Source organism: Ursus americanus, chromosome 4 (assembly GCF_024610735.1).
Source record: "Ursus americanus isolate L20-20 chromosome 4, mUrsAme1.1.p, whole genome shotgun sequence".
In the NCBI taxonomy this organism is placed as follows: domain Eukaryota; kingdom Metazoa; phylum Chordata; class Mammalia; order Carnivora; family Ursidae; genus Ursus; species Ursus americanus.
Genome location: NC_142130.1, coordinates 35,360,196 through 35,381,609, shown reverse-complemented (window position 1 = coordinate 35,381,609; position 21,414 = coordinate 35,360,196). Strand labels below are relative to the sequence as shown.

Sequence of the window (21,414 nt, the reverse complement as noted above, 5' to 3'; positions counted from 1 at the left end):
TGGGAAACAGAATAACAAAGGAGCAGGGAGAGAATAGAAGTGAGGAAGCAGAAGAGGGGGATAGGCTTTGAAAATCCTAAGCCAGTTACCTCATTATTTACTTATGGATTAGTATCGACCCTCAGTGCTCCTTGTAGCTGTGAGCTGGCTGACCAATGCTGGTTTATTGATTATCCACCGCTGAAGTCAGCCTGGGAACAGAAGCAGATGGAAGAAGGGAGTGGGTCATTTGGTTGTGCACTTCACAAGCAGGCAGTTCCCATTTGCTTCTCTGTAAGGTGTGTGTTTATGCATTATGTTTAAGTATCTATTCACCTGCTCCTCTGTCCCCCATTTCCGTACTGCTGTGAAAATGACTAGAAAAGCAGCCTCCGCTAGCAATCACAGTTTTTGCCCATTTTGAGCACTCACTCATAGAGCACTGTGGGTTTTACTAGTGATAAAGTGTACCTGTCGTCAGCAGCCTCCCTAAACTGGAAATTGTTGCCTGACACTGCCAGTCGGAATTTCAGTTCTCTCGATACTTACTTCCTGACAACTGTTCTTTTCAATGTGACTTCACACATAGCACATATAAGAGCTACACACACAGACACACAGTAAATAAAAATAGTAGTTAGATCTGCTAATGTTCTTGCAATAGCAAGTAATAGAAAATCCAATTTAAACAGGCTTATGGAAAAATGGAATTAATTGACTCACATGACTATAAAGTCCAGGCATACCTGGCTTCAGGTCCAGTTTGATCTAGGTGCTCATATTTATACTCTAAACCCTGACTTTCCTCATCTCTCACTCTCTTCTCAGCTGTGTTGTCTTTATCCTCAGGTTTCAGAGGGTGAAAGATGGCTGTTAACAGTTTCAGGACCATATCCTTCCATGGTCAGATCCAACAGGAAAGGGTATATCCAGGGGTAATATATACTCATCATCAGGAACATGATGCCTAGGAACAGAGGCGTTCGCCTAAGGCTGAAATTGCTTTTTACTGAATCAGCTTAGGTCATGGTTGCAGCTAGGAAACTGGAATTACACTAATCAGCCAATCCGAGAGTCACATGCTCTATCCTCGAACTGAAGGGGATCACTCTGAAGCAACGGGGTAGAGTTGTTCACCAAAGGAAATTCAGGATGCTTTTACCAGAAGAAGGAGAAAAGCTGCTGGACAGTTAAAAATAATACATACCTACCAGAGTATCTAGGGTTATATAAATTAACATTTCCCCCTTTGGTCCTTGTAGAAGAAAACTTGTATTTAAGTACAAATTAACTGGTTCATCCACCTTAAACTGGTTCATCCACTCCCTGCTTACACCAAGAATTTAAAATGACTATGAAATCTGAAAAATAGGAAGGGGTGTGAGGGTGGCTCAGTCAGTTAAGATTCTGGCTCTTGATTTTGTCTTAGGTCATGATCTCAGGGTCATGAGATGGAGCCCCAGGTTGGGCTCTGCACTGGGCATGGAGCCTGCTTAAGATTCTCTCTCTTCCTCTCCCCTGCTCCCCCCTGCTCATTTCTCTCTCTTAAAAAAAAAAAAAAAAAGATAAGAGACAAGCAAACAAAATAACTAAAACAAGCAGACCAGTGACCCAATGGCACTTGGGGCAAAAACAAACAACAACAAAACTGCCTTACATAATCTTTGTTGTTAGGTCAAAGGAATGATGAAGGTGAAATGTCAGACAAAAGGAAGGTTGTTGGCAGAGTTAAACTTGGATTTTAGAAAGACTTTATCATGTGGACTTTTTTTTTTTTTTTGTCATGCGGACTCCTTTAAAAGAGAACTTACAGAGGACAACTTGGAGTTTCATTTGAACAGATGATACAATTGCTTTTCCAAAGCATGTTTAAGTATTCATTGATTCAGAGCATTCTACAGAGCATGAATTTAACATCCGACCCTAGAGACGCAGATCTGGGAGTCGTGTAAGTAGGTAGGGGTTGAAGTCATTGAGTGTAGATCCGAATATCCACAAAGACTATGAAGGTGGAGGGAGAGAAGCTGAAGGCAGAGCTGGGAGGCTTGGTACATCGCCCCACCCCTACCTGTGGAGAGGAAACTGAGGCACAGCACACAAGGAGAGCCATAGGTGCGTTTATCCCAAACATCAGAAATGGGAAAGTAGAGTAAGCTTTATCTTTTAAAACAGATTTATAGGAAAAGCACTCAGGAAAGTGCGTGATACGTGGTAAACACTTGAAAAAAAAGTAGCCATCATGTTACCTCCCATGAAGCACTGGGCGGAGAGTCACTAGAACACAATTCTTTTCCTTCCTTGGATGGTGGCCTTCCATGTAACGTTGGATGTGTGAATACTCAGCCTTCCTGGGACTCAGTTTTCCCATCTCTAAATTGTCCACCCAGGGACACTTTCGTCCACAGGCAGAATAAGTAGCACAGTTTGGCGTGGTTTAGGGTGTGATTTAAGTTGTTCCTCTCAAGAAAATGCCCTTGTCTTTAAACTTTATTCCCTCTTTGTTTTTTTTAAAGATTTTTCATTTTAGGGGCGCCTGGGTGGCTCAGTCATGAAGCATCTGCCTTTGGCCCAGGGCCTGATCCCAGGGTCCTGGGATCGAGCCCCGCATCAGGCTCCCTGCTCTGCTGGGATCCTGCTTCTTCCTCTCCCACTCCTTAACTTGTGAGTGCTTGTGTTCCCTCTCTCACTGACTGTGTGTCTCTCTCTGTCAAATAAATAAATAAAATCTTTTAAAAAAAAGATTTTTCATTCTATTTTAGAGAGAAAGAGGGCGGGGAGGAGAAAGAGAGCACAAGCGAGGAGGGGGGAAGGGCAAAGGGAGAGAGAGAGAATCTCAAGCAGACTGTCCACAGAGCCTGCCACGGGCCTGATCCCATGACCCCAAAATCATGACCTGAGCCCAAATCAAGAGTGGGCACCCAACTCACTGAGCCACCCAGGCGCCCCTCACTCCTCTAAATACAAATACCTCTGGGATGTAGAAAAGATCAAATTTAATTGTTTTTTAAGAATAATAACTATGTTTATAAAGGATTCCCTAAAAGTGCTTTTACACCGTTTATTACATTTTAAACTTGAAACAATCCCATGAGGTGATAAATAGAGCAGATTTTATCAGTTCCATTTTACAAAAGAGAAAACGAAAAAATCACTCAGAAGTGGTATTACTTGTTCCACGCCTCATGGCTGCTCACAGGTTGAGGCTGATCAGGTCTTCCGATGCCAGGCCCTGGTATTTTCTGCTCTGCAAGCTCATGACATGAAAGGAAGAGAGAGCCCATGGAAGAACTTTACTTCCTTCTCAGTCTTGCCTCTGTGTTCAGAGAAAAGAAAGCAGCAGGTTTGAGAAGTCTCTAAGACCTAGGATTTGACATGATGAGGCCAAAAGCTCTGGAGGGAGTAGACAGTAGGAGAAGGGAAAGAATTTAATTTGCACAGACTACACATCCTGCTGTGGGAAACCTCTCCAGAAAAGCTCTTTAAAAGTGGAATTTGAAGAGAGCTTCCAGATTAGGGTTTGATGCTTTTGGTTGTGAACAGAACTTCATTCCCTGGATGGACTTGCGAAACAGGAAGAGAGTGCCAGATCGCTCTCCCAGGCCTGTATATCTTGCAGGAAAAATAAGTAAATTCTGGCTTTGTTTGTAAGGAGAAATCCTTTGGCCTTTACCTGTGGTGTTGTGCCATTTTCTGGCATTTCCTTCTCTAATACATTCTGTCCATATTTCTACTAGTCATGCCATCTCAGCAACTTGGTATGTAGCTTCAATGTTAGAAGGTTCTGGAAGCCATTGGAAAGCAAAGGAAAATTTTGAATATCACCCCCTTATACAAGAGTGTTCACTTAGTATTTCCGCTGTTTTCTTTATATGGTGCTTTCTCTACTTAGGAAGTAGAAGATAGGGTACAGAACAATGTGCTTTAAATATCCTTAGCAAGGTAATCACATTTCAAAAGAAAAATAATAACCACACTAAATGAAACTGATAAACATGAAAATATTGATAAATTGGCTTTCATGTTTACACATCAGTTTCTTTTTCTTTTTTTTCTTTTTAAGTAGGCTCCATGCCCCTGTGGCACCCAATGTGGGGCTTGAGCTCATGGCCCTGAGATTGAGACCTGAATTGAAATCAAGAGTTGGACACTCAACCAACGGAGCCACCCAGGAACCCTACACATCAATTCCTTATGGAATTAATCCCATAGAGCTTTCTGAGGGAATTATAATTTCAAGCTATAGTGAACTGAAGTATACCTAAATATTTTAGCTAGGCCATTAATTAATATATGTCATATTAGCGTCAGAACCATTCATTTCATCTGTGTTTACCAAACTGAGGTTGATAAAAGAAGCAACTGTGAAATGTGTAGCTTTTTGGTTTTTGGGTTTTTTTTCTCAAAGACCAGGATTAGATGAATGTGAAATAAGAGCATAGGAAGTGCCCTGATTTTCAGAGATCCCTGGAAATGGATATTGTGCTTTCACCAAATGCTGACTTTTCAGATAATCTTCCTGAACACTGGACTGACATGAATCAGCAGCTGTCCTGTGTGATCGAGCTACACCCTGGACAGTCAGAATATAACACCGTAAAGGACAAGTTCTCTGAGACTTGTCCTTCCTACAAAATAAAGAAGGTAATATTGTGTTAAAAAGTTATTTCTTTTAACTATCAAAGAACATCTTTTTTTTTAACACTCCTCCTTCCATTATACCTTACTATATTTATTTTAATTAGACTTACTCAAGTTCCATAGACTTCAAATCTCATGGTTCATTCATTAGCAGTTATGAAGGAGATTCCCAAAATTGACATATATATGTTTGGATACTTTCACTTACAATTTACAAACAAACCCATTCAAACTGATTAAACAAGAAGAAATGTATTAGAAATGAATGGAAAGTCCAGAAATAGGATGGTCTTTGGAACAGTTGGATCCAGTTTCTCTGGCTTTGCCATCCACAGGGTCATCTGAAGGCTGGACTCCTTTCATAATTGTAGAATAGCTGCAGGTGGCAATCAGGGGGTTTCTGCTTCCTCCGTTCACATCCCATGAAAGGGACACAACCACTGGATAAGAGTCCAAGGCTTTGTGTTGAGTGGACCACTCCAACCAGTCTATGTCAGGAGAGTGCTATTTGCTGATCGGCTTGGACCTGGGCTATCCAATGCCATCGTTGTATGATCCCATCATGAGATTGCCCTGATTGGTTAAACCCAATTAGGCTCCACTTGAGAACTATAAGTGAGTCCAACTCCACCCAAAGCAGCAGTTGCTGTACAATGGGGATGAAGTGGAATGGATTTTCTGGGAGTCCACCATGCTGCATAAAAATTTTGGCCAGTAAAGTACAGGAGTTTATTAGAAGGTCATTATCATACCATGTATATCAGCGCAGGGTGTGACATCCTAGTCATTTCAAAATCTAGCTGCTACTTCCATAAAACTGTACTCAACCACATTATAGCACTTAAAAAATTGTGCTTTCATAAGCTTTCACATGCCTGACTCCCCCAATAGACAGTTGGCTTCTTAAAGTAGGAGTTGCATTCCCACTACCTAGCCTGGTGCCTAGCATATCATAGGACACAATACTTACTGAATGAACTTACTTCCTGAGAAAGAAGGTGAATCAAAAGAGAGAGACTCCTGCAGAAAGGACAGAATTTAAAGGAGGAGATGCTTCATTGATATTAAAAGCTTTTGAGAGTATAAGAACCTTGTTCAATTGTGTTTACCAAATATCTGCAACTTCCTTGGCTCTTATCCTTCTATCATACCCATTTTGAAACACCTCAATTTTGGATTAATTCCATAATATACTTTCTCTCCCACAGCCCCTAGATAAAATGATTATTAATTTCTGGTTCCCAACCTCTGCCAAACTCTCTAGGTTCCTGGAATCCTTTATTGCTTCCTGCAGTCAGCTCCCTCATGCGTTCCCCATTGCAAGTTTCAGCACTCTGCTTGAGGTCTTCATCTCTCTCAAAACAACTTTCCCTCTTGCTTTTATTACTCGGCTTCTCTTCAACATCTGCTGTAGGTAACCACTCCATTCTTCTTATTTATGTATTTGTTTTTAATTATTTACTGAAATTGAGATATAATTGACATATGTTAGTTTCAGGTATGTAACATGATTTGATATTTGTATATATTGCAAATTGATCACCACAGTAAATCTAGTTAACACACATCATCATTCATAGTTACAAAAATTTTTTTTCGTGTGATGAGGACTTTTCAGATCTACTCTCTTAGCAACTTTCAAATATGTAATTCAGTATTATTAACACAGTCACCATCCTGTATATTACATCCCCATGACCTATTTCTTTTATAATTGGAAATGTGTACCTTTCAGCCCCCCTCTCATGTTGTCTACCCCGCAGCCCTATCTATCTCTGGCAACTATCAATCTGTTTTCTCTATCTATGATCTTGGGTTTATTTTTGTGGGTTTTGTTTGTTTGTTTTTGATCCCAGATATAAGTGAAACCATATGGTATTTGTCTTTCTCTGTGTGACATATTTCACTTAGCTTAATGCCCTCAAGGTCCATGGTAAGATTTTATGGTTTTTATGGTTTTTAATATCTGGATAGTATTTTTGTGTGTGTGTGTGTGTGTGTGTGTGTGTGTGTGTGTGTGTGTATGACATCTTCATTACCCATTCATCTCTCAAAGGACACTTCGGTTGCTTCCATATCTTGGCTATTGTGAATAATGCTGCAGTGAACATGGGGGTGCACACAATTCTTGAACTGTCTTGTTTTGTTTCTAGGACATCATCCTTTCAGACTTCTTCCTCTCTCCCTAGACTTAGATTATCTGGATCCTTTTCTTATGCTTTCATACTCCGTGTGTGTTCTCCTAGTTGATCCCTTATCACTTTGAGAGGTAGATATTTTTTTACTTGTCTTTCTCCCCCACTAGACTGAAAGTTCTTTGAGGGCAGAGATTCAACACAGTGCTTGACGCACAGTAGATGTTCAATAGATGATTACTGAATGTATGTTAAATTCATTTTCTAGAAGGAAGGAGAACCAGTAGAGAATGATATTTTGAAAAAAAGTTAAGGGAGGACATGGTTTGAAACGCTATTGAGGATCTAGAAAGAAATAGTCATTAGATTAGGCAGTTATGAGGTGATTTGTGACCATAATTAGAGCAATGCAGGAGAACTGTTATTGGGAGAAGCCAACTAAATGGGTTTAGAGATCAGAAGGACTTAAGGAAATAATTACTGAATGATTACAATTTTTTGAGTAAGAATTTGTTTTTATTTTTTAAATTTATTTATATTATTATTATTATTATTATTTAAGTGGGCTCCATGCACAGAGCCCAACACTGGGCTTGAACTCACAACGGTGAGATCAAGACCTGACCTGAGATCAAGAGTCAGTGGCTATCTGACTCTTGGTTTTGGCTTAGGCTGGGTCCCATGGTCCTGAGATTGAGCCCTGCCTCTGGCTCCATGTTTAGCATGGAGTCTGCTTGAGATTCTTTCTCCCTCTCCCTCTGCCCCTCTTGCTTGTGCTCTCTGTGTCTCTCTCTCTCTAAAATAAATAAATAAGTCTTAAAAAAAAAAAAGGCATCAGATGCTTAACTGACTGAGCCACCCAGGCACCCCTTATTTATTTATTTATTTATTTATTTATTTATTTATTTATTTATTTAGAGAGGGGGGAGAGAGAGAGAGAGAAGATGGGGAGGAGCAGAGGGAGAAGGAGAGAGAAAGAATCTTAAGCAGGCTCTGAGCCCAGTGTGGAGCCTGATGTGGGGCTCTATATCACAACCCTGAGATCATGACTTATGCTGAAATCAAGAGTTAGACATTTAACCAACTGAGCCACCCAGGTGCCCCTTGAATAAGAATTTGAATACAAGTGAATCTCCAGGAATACCAGAAAATATATATAGGTAAACGTTTTTATAGAAATTATAATTTGTTATATAAAATAGGTTATAATAAGCACTATTACAAAGTATAGATACTCTTAACCTAGGCTTTTTCTAAAGGCAGAAAGCAGGGACACCTGGGTGGCTCAGTTGGTTAAGCGTCTGCCTTTAGCTCAGGTCTTGATCTCAGGGTCCTGGAATCAAGTCCTGCTTTGGGCTCCTTGCTCAATAGGGAGTCTGTTTCTCTCTCTGCCTGCCACTTCCCCCACTTGTGCTTTCTCTCTCTCTCTCTCTCTGGCAAATAAAAGAATAAAGTATTAAAAAAAAAAATAAAGGCAGAAAACTACCTACTCTCTGAATTGGCTTTTTATTTGCATTTTCTTTTCCTTTTCCTTCTTCCTCTCCTCCAGTCCTCCTTCTTCTCTAAATTGCTGTTTTAAAATCCACAACAGACACAATATACTGAGCTCTAAAGTCATTTTCAAAATGCTTTGCTTTTTGTCATGTGCAGATTGAGAGGATACAGAATATATGCCTCTGGCAGAGCTACCAGATAAAGAAAAAGCACATGGACATGAAGAATGGCCATACAGATAATGAGAGAGTCCTGTTCCATGGGACAGATGCAGACTCAGTGCCCTATGTCAATCAGCATGGCTTTAATCGCAGTTATGCTGGGAAGAATGGTAAGGAAGCAAGTAATCTGGCTGACCAGAATGAGGTGAATGATAGCTCTATTGTTGACTATTCACACCAAGCAGTGCAGAACCATAGATGGCAGCCATCTTGTCATGATCAGGATAGAGCTCTTTGTGTTCCACTGAAAAGGAGGCTGGCAACCTTCTGAGGACAGACGGAGTGAACTTTAGAAATGGTGAAAATTGGCTTTGGTGGGCAAGAATGGCATTAAAAATTTTGTTTGGGCATGGTTCTACATACTGTGATAATTTTATGTTCTTAGGAAGGCTTTTGTCTTTCTCTTTACAGGTGCAACCTATGGAAGAGGAACCTATTTTGCTGTTAATGCCAGCTATTCAGCTAATGATGCATACTCCATACCAGACAGCAATGGGAGAAAGCATATTTATGTTGTACGAGTACTTACAGGAGTCTACACGCGTGGACGTTCAAGATTAGTCACCCCTCCATCGAAGAACCCTCATGACCCCACAGATCTGTTTGACTCTGTCACAGATGATACACAACACCCAAAACTATTTGTGGTATTCTCTGATAATCAAGCTTACCCAGATTATCTTATAACTTTTAGGTGTTAAAAAATAGGTTGTCTTTTTTTAACCTCAAAGAGATGATTTAGTCATCTATTTATAAGAACAAATTTATAGAGTTTTTGTCTTTGCCTTTGGCTTGTTTATGTAGATAAAAACCTCTCTGTTAGGTGCTAAAATGCTGAAAACAGCCTTTTAAAAATGCTCTATTGCAATTTGTAGCCTAGCTCTTTTCTGAGCATACTGATGGGTGGAAGCTAAGAAATGTGGATGACATGTTTAGAGCTACAGCTATTTACAGACACCAAATCTGTGGGAGAACAAAGAGCACATTACTTTTGTCTAGCAGAGAAGAAATAAGATGAATCACATTAAAACCAAGATGTCATTGTTCTTACAGAACATGTTAAGACATCAAACTGCGTTGGGCTCAGCTGTACTATTAAATAAACAGGCAGCTAACGTGCTCAGTAACAGCTGGGAATTTTGCCTCCTGAAGGAATACTTGGTAGCCAGAACTCAGCTAGAATGACTGAATCAAATCTGTTGTGGACTAAATCAGGGAAAAACGTGTCGTACCACTGTCTAATGCTACACAACAAATTACTACAAAATTTAGTGGCTTTGTGGGTAAGGGATTCAGGCATGGCTTAGCCGGGTCGTTCTGTCTCAGGGTCTCTCCTGAAGTTAAGTCAAGATGTCGGCAGGGGATGCAGTTTTCTGAAGGCTTGACTGGGGCTGAAGATCTGCTTCCAAGGTAAATCACTCAAATAGTTAGAAAGTTGTTGCTGGTTGGCAGGAGTCCTCAGTTTTTCTCCCCAAGGTCCTCTCTAGGCTGCTTGCATTGCTCATGACATGGTACTCCACAGTCAGCAGTCTGGGAAAGAGAAAGGCAGAAACCATGATGTCTTCTATGACCTAGCCCCTGAAGTCCTACTCCATCTTTTCCACAGTATCCTGTTGGTTCCATAGATCAGCTCATTCAGTGTAAGCGGGAATTACACAAGGGCCTGGACACCAGTTGACAGTGATCACTGGGACCATCTTAGAGGCCGTATAAATGTGTGAATGACCGATACACTGATAAAATGTTAGCAGTGAAAGGGACTCTAGGGGTCCACTGTCCCCTCATCTTTCTCCACTCCCCTCCCCCACTCCTGGGGCAAAAAGCCCTCAAGCCTCTGCTTGACCACACTCTACATCTTAAGGATAACTTATTCCATCTTGAGACAACTCTGACTATTGGAAAACTCTTGTTTACACTGAGATTCCTCTCTGTTCTTCTGTGTCTGTTGCCTGCTGATCACTGCCCCCCCTTCTGGAGGACACAGAGCGTATCTCAGGCCTTTTACGGATGGTGGCCCTTCAGATTCATCTCTTCCCTCTATTATACTAGAGTTAGGTAAATTCTTGAAATACTTAGCAGCTTATCCTGAAGCATCACTTATCAAGTGTTGAAGACATTTAAGAAGTGTTTATATAACCATAAATAAGCGCATGCACATTAAAAGGAGTAAGGAAGTTTAAAGCTGTAATGGTTTCTTGAGGAACAAACTTCATACTGCATCACTCATAATTACAGCATTCAGAGGAAACCACTGCCAACGTTCTTCTGTCCTCCCTTCCCCTTTCTTCTACGTCCATCTTCAACACAGTCAAAGCCACACTTTATTCAATTACTAATTACACAATATTGTATTTACCTTTTTTCATTTAACATTATAAGTGTTACCCTCATGTTATTAATTTTTTCTGTAAACATCATCTTAATGGCCAAGTTACTCCACTGTATATTTTCCTTTTATGTATATATAATTATAAAGTTTTTTAAAATGTCATCATCTTTCCTTATAGTTTAATAATCCAATTTCCTTTTGCAAGATATCTGTATCATTTCCTCCATGTCATTAAATATCTTACCTATCATTTTGATGGTTGCATAGTATTTTGTTGTATGTTTCTACATAAATGTCATGTCAAAGTAGGGTGCCGTATATTTCTAGATAAATGTATGGCTGGATTATGAGATGCAAAGAGCATAATCCACCTTCAGTGAGACACTGTGTCCTGAACTTCTTGAGGGAAACATAGTCCTAGAGAGCAAAGCAAGGTTAAGTAATGCTCTGTTAGTACATGGGCCTTGGCTCCCAACTCCAGTGTAGATTTCTAGTGAGCCAGGTTGGAACATGGACCCTTTTTACTTAGGTTAGGTAGGCTTTTACTTGCAATGTAAACTGCTGTCTTCTGTCTCCTCCAGTGTTGTTACTCAAGGAGTCCCCAGTATATTTTGCTGTACTCCTACTTCACTAGAAGACAAGGAAGTCTTGAGTATAATACATCCATGTTATTAAAGTTGTGAGGGTGGGGCACCGGGGTGGCTCAGTCGTTAAGCGTCTGCCTTTGGCTCAGGGTGTTATCCCAGGGTTCTGGGATCGAGCCCCATACCAGGCTCCTCCGCTGGGGGCCTGCTTCTTCCTCTCCCACTCCCTCTGCTTGTGTTGCCTCTCTCCCTGTCTGTCTCTCTCTGTCAAATAAATAAATAAAATCTTTTAAAAAATAAATAAAAAATAAAGCTGTAATGGTTTCTTGAGGAACAAAATAGAAGCCAATCGAGAATTATTTTTTATTTATTTATTTATTTATTTATTTATTTATTTATTTATTTATTTATGTATTTATGTATGTATGTATTTAACAGAGAGAGAGAGAGCACCAGCAGGGGGAGTGAGAGAGTGAGAAGCAGACTCCCTGCTAAGCAGGGAGCCCAATGCGGGGTTCAATCCCAGGATTGGAGGCTTAACTGACTGAGCCACCCAGGCGCCCCAGCCAATTGATAATTATATAATTATTATAAATTCCACCTTCCATCAGTCTGAAGCTAAATGCCTTTCCACCTTTGATGTCCATCTCCTTCCCAGTTGACTTGGCATTCTCCATCCACATGATTAGAATGGTCTCTACTTCTCTCCTAATAACCCACTGTTTCAGGTTAACCCAAATTAGAAGTCTTTAACTTTGCTAATTACTGACAAAACGGCTTTCTTTTCTATGGATTTCCAGAGTTCTGGCTGGTGGTACCTGACTGACCTGAGACCAGAGACCCTGAGGTGCAGTTCTGACCGGCAGTCCGTATACAGGCTTACTGTCCTGTATATCTTCTCTCCTCTTCTCTCTTTACTTCTCCTAGCATTTTCTCCTTCTCATTCCTTTCTTTCCCCTCCAATCCTTCCCCTCCCTTGTAGAAGAATGAGGACACACGCTCTGCTTGCATGAATCAGAGGAAACATTTTAATTTTTTTCCTCATCTATGGTAGAGAAACAAAAGCCGTGTACTATATATGCTGATGTGTTCATTGAACACGAGGTTTGTGAATTCATTTACAGGTAGTGGGTTAATTACCACAATGCTGGTGATATCATTTACAGCTAATATGAACCAATTTGATTTCTGCTCGATAGTTTATTCAAACAAATACAGTTTCTTATAGTAAACACGCCTTTTTAGCTTAACTGATTCAATTTTTCCATTTACAAGCTGTGTAGGAAAAACTCTTGCTGTCTGTTTCTCCTTTACTCACACTACTTCCACACTCACAACACTTCTGACACCAGATGTGTGCGGTTTTCCCCCACTCTAAGCAATTCGCTGCAACATTAGCTGGGGTCCCACAGTTTCACTCAATTCTGACACTATCTACCTGGAAATAGCATCAGATCCCACGGGTTAGGGCTCAGCCCCGCAAGACTGTCTCACCTCCTCCTGTACTACAGATGCCAACCGCAAATCCCAGATTGTTCCCTGTACTTCTGACTGACTGGCTATAAATCCTTGTTCCCACAACCCCCTCCTTGGGTTTGTTCATTTGCTAGAATGGCTCTCAGAACTCGCTTACATTCACTTGTTTCTTCTGAAAGGATATGATGAAGGGTACAGGTGAACGTGCAAATGAAGAGTTAACAGGGCAAGGCGCATAGGAAGGGACATAGAGCTTCCATGGTCTCTTAGAGCAGGTCACTCTCCCAGCACCTTCACCTGTTCTTCACCTTGGAAGCTCCCTGTAGCTCACACCTTTGGGATTTTCGTGGAGACTTCAACACGTAGGCAATGAATGATCATTAACTAAATTTCCAGACCCCTCCCCTTGCTGGAGAATAGGGGATGGAGCTCAAAGTTCCAACCTTATAATCATGACTTGGTCTTTTTCGTGACTGGTTCCCATCCAGGAAACCAGCAAAAGTCACTTCATTAGAACAAAAGACACTGCCACACCCAAGAAATTACAAGACATTTAGGAACTCTGTGTCAGGAAGTAGGGTCAAAGGCCAAATTTTAGAACAAAAGACGCTTCTAGTGTTCTCATCACTTTGGAAATGACAAGGCTTTTAGGAGCTCTGAGCCAGAACCTGGGGCAGAAACCAATAGATATTTTTTATTATCTCTCACAAGCTTTGGACTTCTCTGCCACTCTTAGAACATATGAAGGGAATCTTGTAATTAAACTCACAGAGTGAATAACAATTTTTTAAATTGAAGTGTAGTTGACACAGAATGTTACATTAGTTTCGGGTGAACAACATAGTGATTGGACAACTTATACGTAGGCTAAGCTCACCAGGAGTGTAGCTACCAGCTGTCACCATACAACACTATTACAATACCATTGACTACGTTCTCTGTGCTGGACTTTTTAGTGACTAACTTAATTTTAAAAGACCTTTGCTCCATCTCCCTCTTTGTTTATATTACCTTTGTGGTCACCAGGATATAAATAACCTCTAACTTTCTTTTCCTTATCTTGTTAAAAAGGACATTTTCAACGTAGTAATTTATGTCTCCAAAGCCCCTTCTTGCTTACAATTATAATTCTCTAAGACCTGCCGCATAAGTAATGTTGACTTCCACAAAATCCGCCCCCACCTCTTCAATCCAAACCTTCCCTTTTATGTGCCCAATGTGCTCCTGTTTCTCCACACCCAAACCCGGCATCCCCTTCACCTCACAACACCTTGTTCACATTCCACATAGTCAGATAGAATACACTAGAAAGGATTTTTATGATACCAGAACAAACGTTCCGCAAAAAATTTAAAAAGAACGAAAACGCTTCTCTGCAGGCCTTTGTAGTTTATAGTGCAGGATGGTGTTTCTTTCATATTAAGTCTGCTAAAACACCAATCAAAGTACCCAAGTTAAGGAACGTACTCACCAACACAAAATCAACAACATAAACTGAACAAATCTGGGGGAAAAAAAAATCAAAATTTTCTGTATAAATGAAAGAAGAGCCCCCTCCAAAAGAATTTTAGACTCTAGAACACATTAAGATAATTATGCCTGCCTTGCTACTTTCCGGGGTTAAATAAGATAATACCAAAATTACGTTGAAAAATATATATTATAGTTTTAACCTAAAAATTGGAAGGCAAGACACAAATAGTACAAACGATAGAGGCAAAGTAAATATATTTGATTACATTAATATTTTAAAAATTGAGGTTTGAGTTTGGGGCACCTGGCTGGCTCAGTCAGTGGAGTGTGTGACTCTTGATCTCGGGGTTGTGAGTTCAAGCCCCACATTGGGTATAGAGATTACTTAAAAAAAATAAAACTTTTAATAAATAAATAAATAAATAAAAATTGGGGTTCAAGGTTAAGATTGAATATATGCACCTAATTTTGCTTGCTTCCCAAACCCTAGGAAAGCCTCAGTGAAGGGATTTAAAGGATACATAAGCTCTTAACAGGGAGATCAGAAGAGGAGATGATAGCAAAAAGCATTTTAGAAGCTAGAAAGCAGATCTGTGTTAATGACTGTAGACAGCTCAACCTTAAGCTAGAAAGTGGGAGGAAAGCTGAGAACCATCTGCTTTACCCTTGAAAGGCTCGGGAACTGGCAACATCTGAGCCTCTGGAGCTGAGTGAAGCTGAGAAGAGCAGGTGCTAAAATAAGGACAGGTTGAAATCCATTTAGGAAACAGTTCAGTCCCTAGGTACTCTCCCCACCCTCCTTGCCCAGGATGACTGCCTCTTATCTATCCCAGTGGAAATCTGGAGGCTATTTTCTGCAGATGGTAAAAGAGAGGATCTCTACGCAGGACACCAGGCACAGATGAGGTCTTAAGCACCATAGCAAAAAACAGGAGTCAGTGGCCAAACGCAGACCAAATACTAAATCCTGAGAAGACATCTCTCCCAAAGACACCTTTCCCCCACTTGACTTCCCAAACAGCAGCAGCCAGACTTTTACTCTCCAGACAAGAGATTGGACATTTCTACTTTGCACCTGTCCGTGTCAAGAGGAAATTATACGCTAAAGATACTGACAGCAGAGATTCCCCAGGACAGACCATCAAAGCGCATACAGTGAAACCCAAATTTGGTAAGTCCCACTCACTAGCTCATAGCTTCCAGTAGCTTTTTAGACTTCTGAGAATAGACAACAAAGGTTTATCAGACATTTAAGGAAAGCCTCTAACTCAGAATATAAAACTTAAAGGGAAAAAAAACTATTATTGGAAAGAAAATTCTGTTACAAGGAACATTTTTAAAAAAGATTTATTTATTTATTATTTGAGAGAGAGAGAGAGAGAGTGTGTGTGTGTGTGTGTGTGTGTGTGTGTGTGCCTGAGTGGGGGTGGGGAGGAGGGGGCAGAAGGAAAGAATCTCAAGCAGACTCCTCACTGAGTGCAGAGCCTGATGCGGGGCTCAGTCTCATGACCCTGAGAACACGACCTGAGCCAAAATCAAGAGCTGGATGCTGAACCAACTGAGCCACCCAGGCACTCCACAGGGAACACCTTTTTTTTTTTTTTTTAAAGATTTTTATTTATTTATTTGACAGACAGAGAGAGAGAGAGAGCATGAGCACAAGCAGGGGGAGCCACAGGAAGAGGGAGAAGCAGGCTCCCCGCTGAGCAAGGAGCCTGACATGAGACTCCATCCCAGGACTCTGGGATCATGACCTGAGCTGAAGGCAGATGTTTAACCGACCAAGCCACCCAGGCACCCCAGGAACATTTAAGAAATAAACAAGATGCCTTGAAATTAAAAAGTGTAATAGCAGAAATGAAAAATATAGAAGATGAAGTTGATAATTTCTGAAAAATTTCAGAAAGTAAAAGCACACAAAAGGGAAGAAAGAAAACAAGGATACAATTAGGAGACCACTCCAAGGGACCCCGAATTGGATTAATAGTAATTCCAGGAAGAGAGATCAGAAAGCAAAGAAGAAATCATCACTGAGAGAAATTATTCAAAAACATCCCCAAACTAAGGGGCATGAGTTTCCAGATTGAAAGTCTGTACTTAGTGCTCAGTACAACAGAAAGAAACAGACCAGTCCCAAGGCGTACTGCGGAAGTTTTCAGGAACACTCAAGACAAACTTCTAGAGGGAAGAAAATAAGGCATACGAAGAATCAAGGAACAGAATGGTTTCAGATTTCTCAGCACCAACGCTGGAAGCTTAAACACAGTGAAGCAATTGCTTTCAAAATTCCAATAAAAAGAGATTTCTAACAGTCGATATGAGCGAGAGCCTTCTGGGCATTGTAGACTACAACGCAGGGGAAATACAAGCCTGCGCAAATAAGAGAAATTCTTCCAAATTTCCACACGTGTTTGGATATGCATAGAATATCTCTGGAAGGATATCCTACACAAGAAGCAATGACTATCAAAATCACAAGTGCGTTGTCCTTGACCCAGCAATCTGACCGCTAGGAATTTGTCATACAGGGAAAAGTGAGGAACGATATGTGTACAAAGTTGCTTAATGTAGCATCATGGCGTTTTTGCATTGACTTCCCTGCAAGCAAGGAAACCAGACGGCTAGATGAGACAAGGAGGAGACTTTTCACTGCATAGCTCCATACTGTTTGAATTTTGAATCTCACAAAGGTATTTTCTATTTAAAACACCAAACCCTCCCTCCCTTCCTTCCTCCCTTCCTTCCTTCCTTCTCCCTCCCTCCCTTCCTTCCTTCCTTCTTCCCTGCCTTCCTTTCCTTCCATCCCTCCCTCCTTCCCATTCATCTATTTACCACCCTGAAGTATTTTTCAAAAAGAAAAGAAAAAGAAAAAAATTTAAATCTAGGCAAGAGTTAATTTTTCAATATATATGTTTCATATCTCTCATAACTTTCAGACTGTATTTTGCTAAAAGAGCTTCCAGGTCATTTCTACCTTTCAGTTATAAAAGTTAGAAAATCCATTTACTATTAAAAAGCATGGAAGGCACATAAATATATTAGTCAGAGTTCTCTGGAGAAACAGAACCAACAGGATATGTATACATATAGAGATTTATTTTAAAGAATTGACACACACTTGTGGAAGCTTGGTGAGTCCAAAATCTTATGGGGTTGGCTGGCAGGCTGGAGACTTAAGGAAATGTTGCAGTTTGAGTCCAGAAGCAGTCTGCTGGCAGACTTTCTTCTTGCTTTGGGAAGGTCAGTCTTTAGTCTATTACGGCCTTCAACTGATTAGATGAGGCCCACCCATATGATGGAGCACAATCTGCTTTAAAGTCCGTGTATTTAAATGTTAATCTCACCCCTCAGTTAGTTAAGTGTCTGACTCTTGATTTTGGCTCAGGTCATGATCTTAGGGTCATGAGATCAAGCCCTATGTTGGGCTCTGTGCTGGGCATGGAGCCTGCTTAAGAATCTCCCTCTCTTGGGGCGCCTGGGTGGCACAGCGGTTAAGAGTCTGCCTTCGGCTCAGGCGTGATCCCGGCATTGTGGGATCGAGCCCCACATCAGGCTCCCCCACTATGAGCCTGCTTCTTCCTCTCCCATTCCCCCTGCTTGTGTTCCCTCTCTCACTGGCTATCTCTATCTCTGTCGAGTAAATAAATAAAAAATCTTTAAAAAAAAAAAAAAAAAAAGAATCTCCCTCTCCCTCTTCCTCTGCTCCTCCCCCCACTTGCACTCTAAATAAATAAATAAATAAATAAATAAATAAACAAATGTTCATCTCATCCAAAAAACACCCTCACAGAATAATCTGAATAATGTTTTACCAAATACCTGGGCACCATGGCCCAGCCAAGATGGCACATAAAATTAATCATCACAATCAAAATCAGTCCCTGAATTTGCCATCTCTGACTGGTTGAGGGGAGGACTGCCTTGTCACACACAAAACCAATTTATTTGCTGTTTGGAGTTTACATAAATAAAGAGAGAGAGAGAGAAGAGAGGTCAAAATTTAAAAGTTGATCAAAGTGTAGCAATCAAATGCAAATATATTTTTAAGTCGAAAAGTAGTAAACTAGATCTTTAATGATTATTAAATACATTTGGCAAAGGAAATAATAACAAGTTTAAATTTATAAAAAACAAGCAAAAGCATAAGGCAATAAAATAGAAGAAACAATAAAAAATGCATGAGGAAATTGAAAGAAATAAAACTATTTTTAAATGATCTGAATATCATTCATTCATTCAACAAATGATATTCATTGATTCATTCAACAATTATTGACTGTATCTCTGACATTATATTAGGCACTGGGGATCTAACAATAAACTAGATAGATAAAGTTCCTGCCTCCAAGGAGCACATAATCTAGCAGTTGAGGGAGACATTAAAGAAATAATTACAGAATTAATTAGTCAAAATTGCAGCTAGTAATAAAGGAGAAATAAAGGGTGCTACAAGATGTACTTAAGTGAAGATTTTAACTGAGTCTGAGAAGTCAGGGGAGGCTTTCCTGAGGAATGAAGGAAACCAGAATGTCACCCCAAAATATGCCCTTTGATGTAAGAATTATCTTGAGCTGAAGGCAATCGAGAAGCAGCAAGGACAAGAAACTCTACTTTTTTCCCTGTTTGCCTAAAACAGGATATAAATTAACAAAGGGGTCCCTCCCTTCTCTACCGGGAATAACAAAACTTAATCACTGGAGATGACGTGAGACCCTTCTCAGCCTGGAGACAGCACCAGAGGAATCTAAAATGACAAACTTTATATTATATTATTTTATTTTTTAAAAGATTTTATTTATTTATTTGACAGAAAGACAGCCAGCGAGAGAGGGAACACAAGCAGGGGGAGGGGGACAGGAAGAAGCAGGCTCCCAGCCAAGGAGCCTGATGTGGGGCTCGATCCCGGAATGCCAGGGTCACGCCCTGAGCTGAAGGCAGACGCGTAAGGACTACGCTACCCAGGCGCTGCTAAAACGACAAATTTTATTAACTAGTCTTTAGCTACCATCAGTTTCCTGCGGATTTGCCTTCCCATGATTTGCTATCTGTAGAGACTCAAGGTCCTTTTCCTTCCTCTTGTGACTTCTTTAAAAACTTATCATTCCTCTGCTAAGATGCTGTATAAACTCAAGTTCTAACCAAAGCATCGAGTTACTCGTCTCTGGGCACACCTGTGTGTGACATTCATGATGCCCAGATTAATAACCATGTTGTTCTTCTCATGGTAATCTGTCTTTTGTCAGTCCAATAAACATGCCGTAGGTGGAAAACCTAAGATGAATAGAGGGAGAGACTTCCTTCCCTACAGGAATACATCAAACAGAAATAAGACTTTAAAAGTGTTACTAACGTTACCTTAGTAATCACAGTGCCATATACAAATGTATCAAATCAACCCCTTAAACACCTTAAATGTACACAATGTTATATGTCAACTATATCTCAGTAATAATAAAAACGAAGGCACCTGGCTGGTTTGGTCAGTAGAAAGTTCGACTCCTGATCTTGGGGTTGTAACTTCGAGTCCCATGGTGGGTATAGAGATACCTCAAAAATAAAAACAGATGAACATAGGGGAAGGGAAAGAAAAACAAAATAAGAGGAAAACAGAGAGGGAGACAAACCATAAGAGACTCTTAACTATAGGGAACAAACTGAGGGTTGCTGGAGGGGAGGTGGGTGGGGAAATGGGGTGACTGGGTGATGGGCATTAAGGAGGGCACTTGTGATGAGCACTGGGTGTTACATACAACTGATGAATCACTGACCTCTACCTCTGAAACTAATAATACAGTATATGTTAATTAAATTGAATTTAAATAAAAAATTAAAAAATAGGGGCACCTGGGTGGCTCAGATGGTTAAGCATCTGCCTTCGGCTCAGGTCGTGATCCCAGGGTCCTGGGATCGAGCCCCGAGTTGGGCTTTCTGCTCAGCAGAGAGCCTGCTTCCCCCTCTGCCTCTCCCCCTGCTTGTGCTCTCTCTGTGTCTCTTTCTCTCTCTCAAATGAATAAATAAACTCTTTTAAAAAATTAAAAAATAAAATAAACTCTTTAAAATTTTTTTAAAAAAATAAACTGTAAAAGATAAGAAGAAAGTGTTTCAGGTGAAATGAACCTCTGTTTCTAAGTAGGCTGGATTAACCGGTGACAACCCAGTGCTCACACCTCGAACAACCAAAACGTCCAAACAAAATAGAGAAATCATTTATTTTAAGGCAGAGGAGAGCTGCCGAGTCACCGTAAAGAGGAAAAATTCAGACTCCAGATAGGGAGAAACTTGATGAGGGAGAAGCTGACTCCTACAACCACTTTACCCAGAGGTCATCGCTGACTCTGGGCATGGGCCTGAGGCCGGCCGTCACGGGTCTTACGCCCGTAGAAGACCACTGCCAAAGACAGACCAGTGGAGCTATTGGAGGAGATTTGGAAGTTCCTTTCGGAACTTCTGTTAAATTCTGAGGATGTTAAATGTAAAAATAAAAGCAGAAATCCTCTGAAAGCAGAAGAGAGCCTTCAGAAATCTTGTGAAACAAAGATTAGAATTTGGGATTTGCTGGGATTGGGGGGAGGGATTTCTGCTGAATATCCTGAAGAGACAGGAGTAAAATTGAGGTAAACTGAAGCCTTACCAGGGCTGCAACTCAGCCTCAACTCAGCACGGTACATTATTGGATTCCGGTGACCAGTCACTATTTAGAAATAAGATGCTTTGGGGCGCCTGGGTGGCTCAGCTGTTCAGCGTTTGCCTTCAGCTCAGGTCATGATCCCAGGGTCCTGGGATCGAGCCCCACATCGGGCTCCCTGCTCTACGGGAAGCCTGCTTCCCCCTCTCCCACTCCCCCTGCTTGTGTTCCCTCTCTCGCTGTGTCTCTCTGTCAAATAAATAAATAAAATCTTTAAAAGAAAAGATGCTTCATAAAATTAATGTAAATTCTTATTTTATATGGGAAATAAATAGGCCAGAATGTCGAACAGTATGCCAGATTCAAAAGGGACCATTAGGAGAATTTGTGCTAACAGACATTAAAATGTACTGGTAACCAATTTGAGACCCTTAGTACATGAGAATATAAATAATGAGAA

General features: G+C 40.6%; 1 protein-coding gene across 1 annotated transcript in view; it reads left to right on the top strand.

Moving 5' to 3' along the window:
* PARP15 (poly(ADP-ribose) polymerase family member 15) overlaps positions 1–10,999 on the top strand; it is a 37,500-nt gene extending 26,501 nt beyond the window's left edge. Inside the window, exons 11-13 of the mRNA XM_045812593.2 lie at positions 4,487–4,620; positions 8,403–8,577; positions 8,879–10,999. Coding sequence (XP_045668549.2) covers positions 4,487–4,620; positions 8,403–8,577; positions 8,879–9,168 — 599 coding nt within the window. The 3' untranslated portion in view covers positions 9,169–10,999. The remainder of the gene's footprint in view (positions 1–4,486; positions 4,621–8,402; positions 8,578–8,878) is intronic.
* The last annotated feature ends 10,415 nt before the right edge of the window (positions 11,000–21,414 follow it).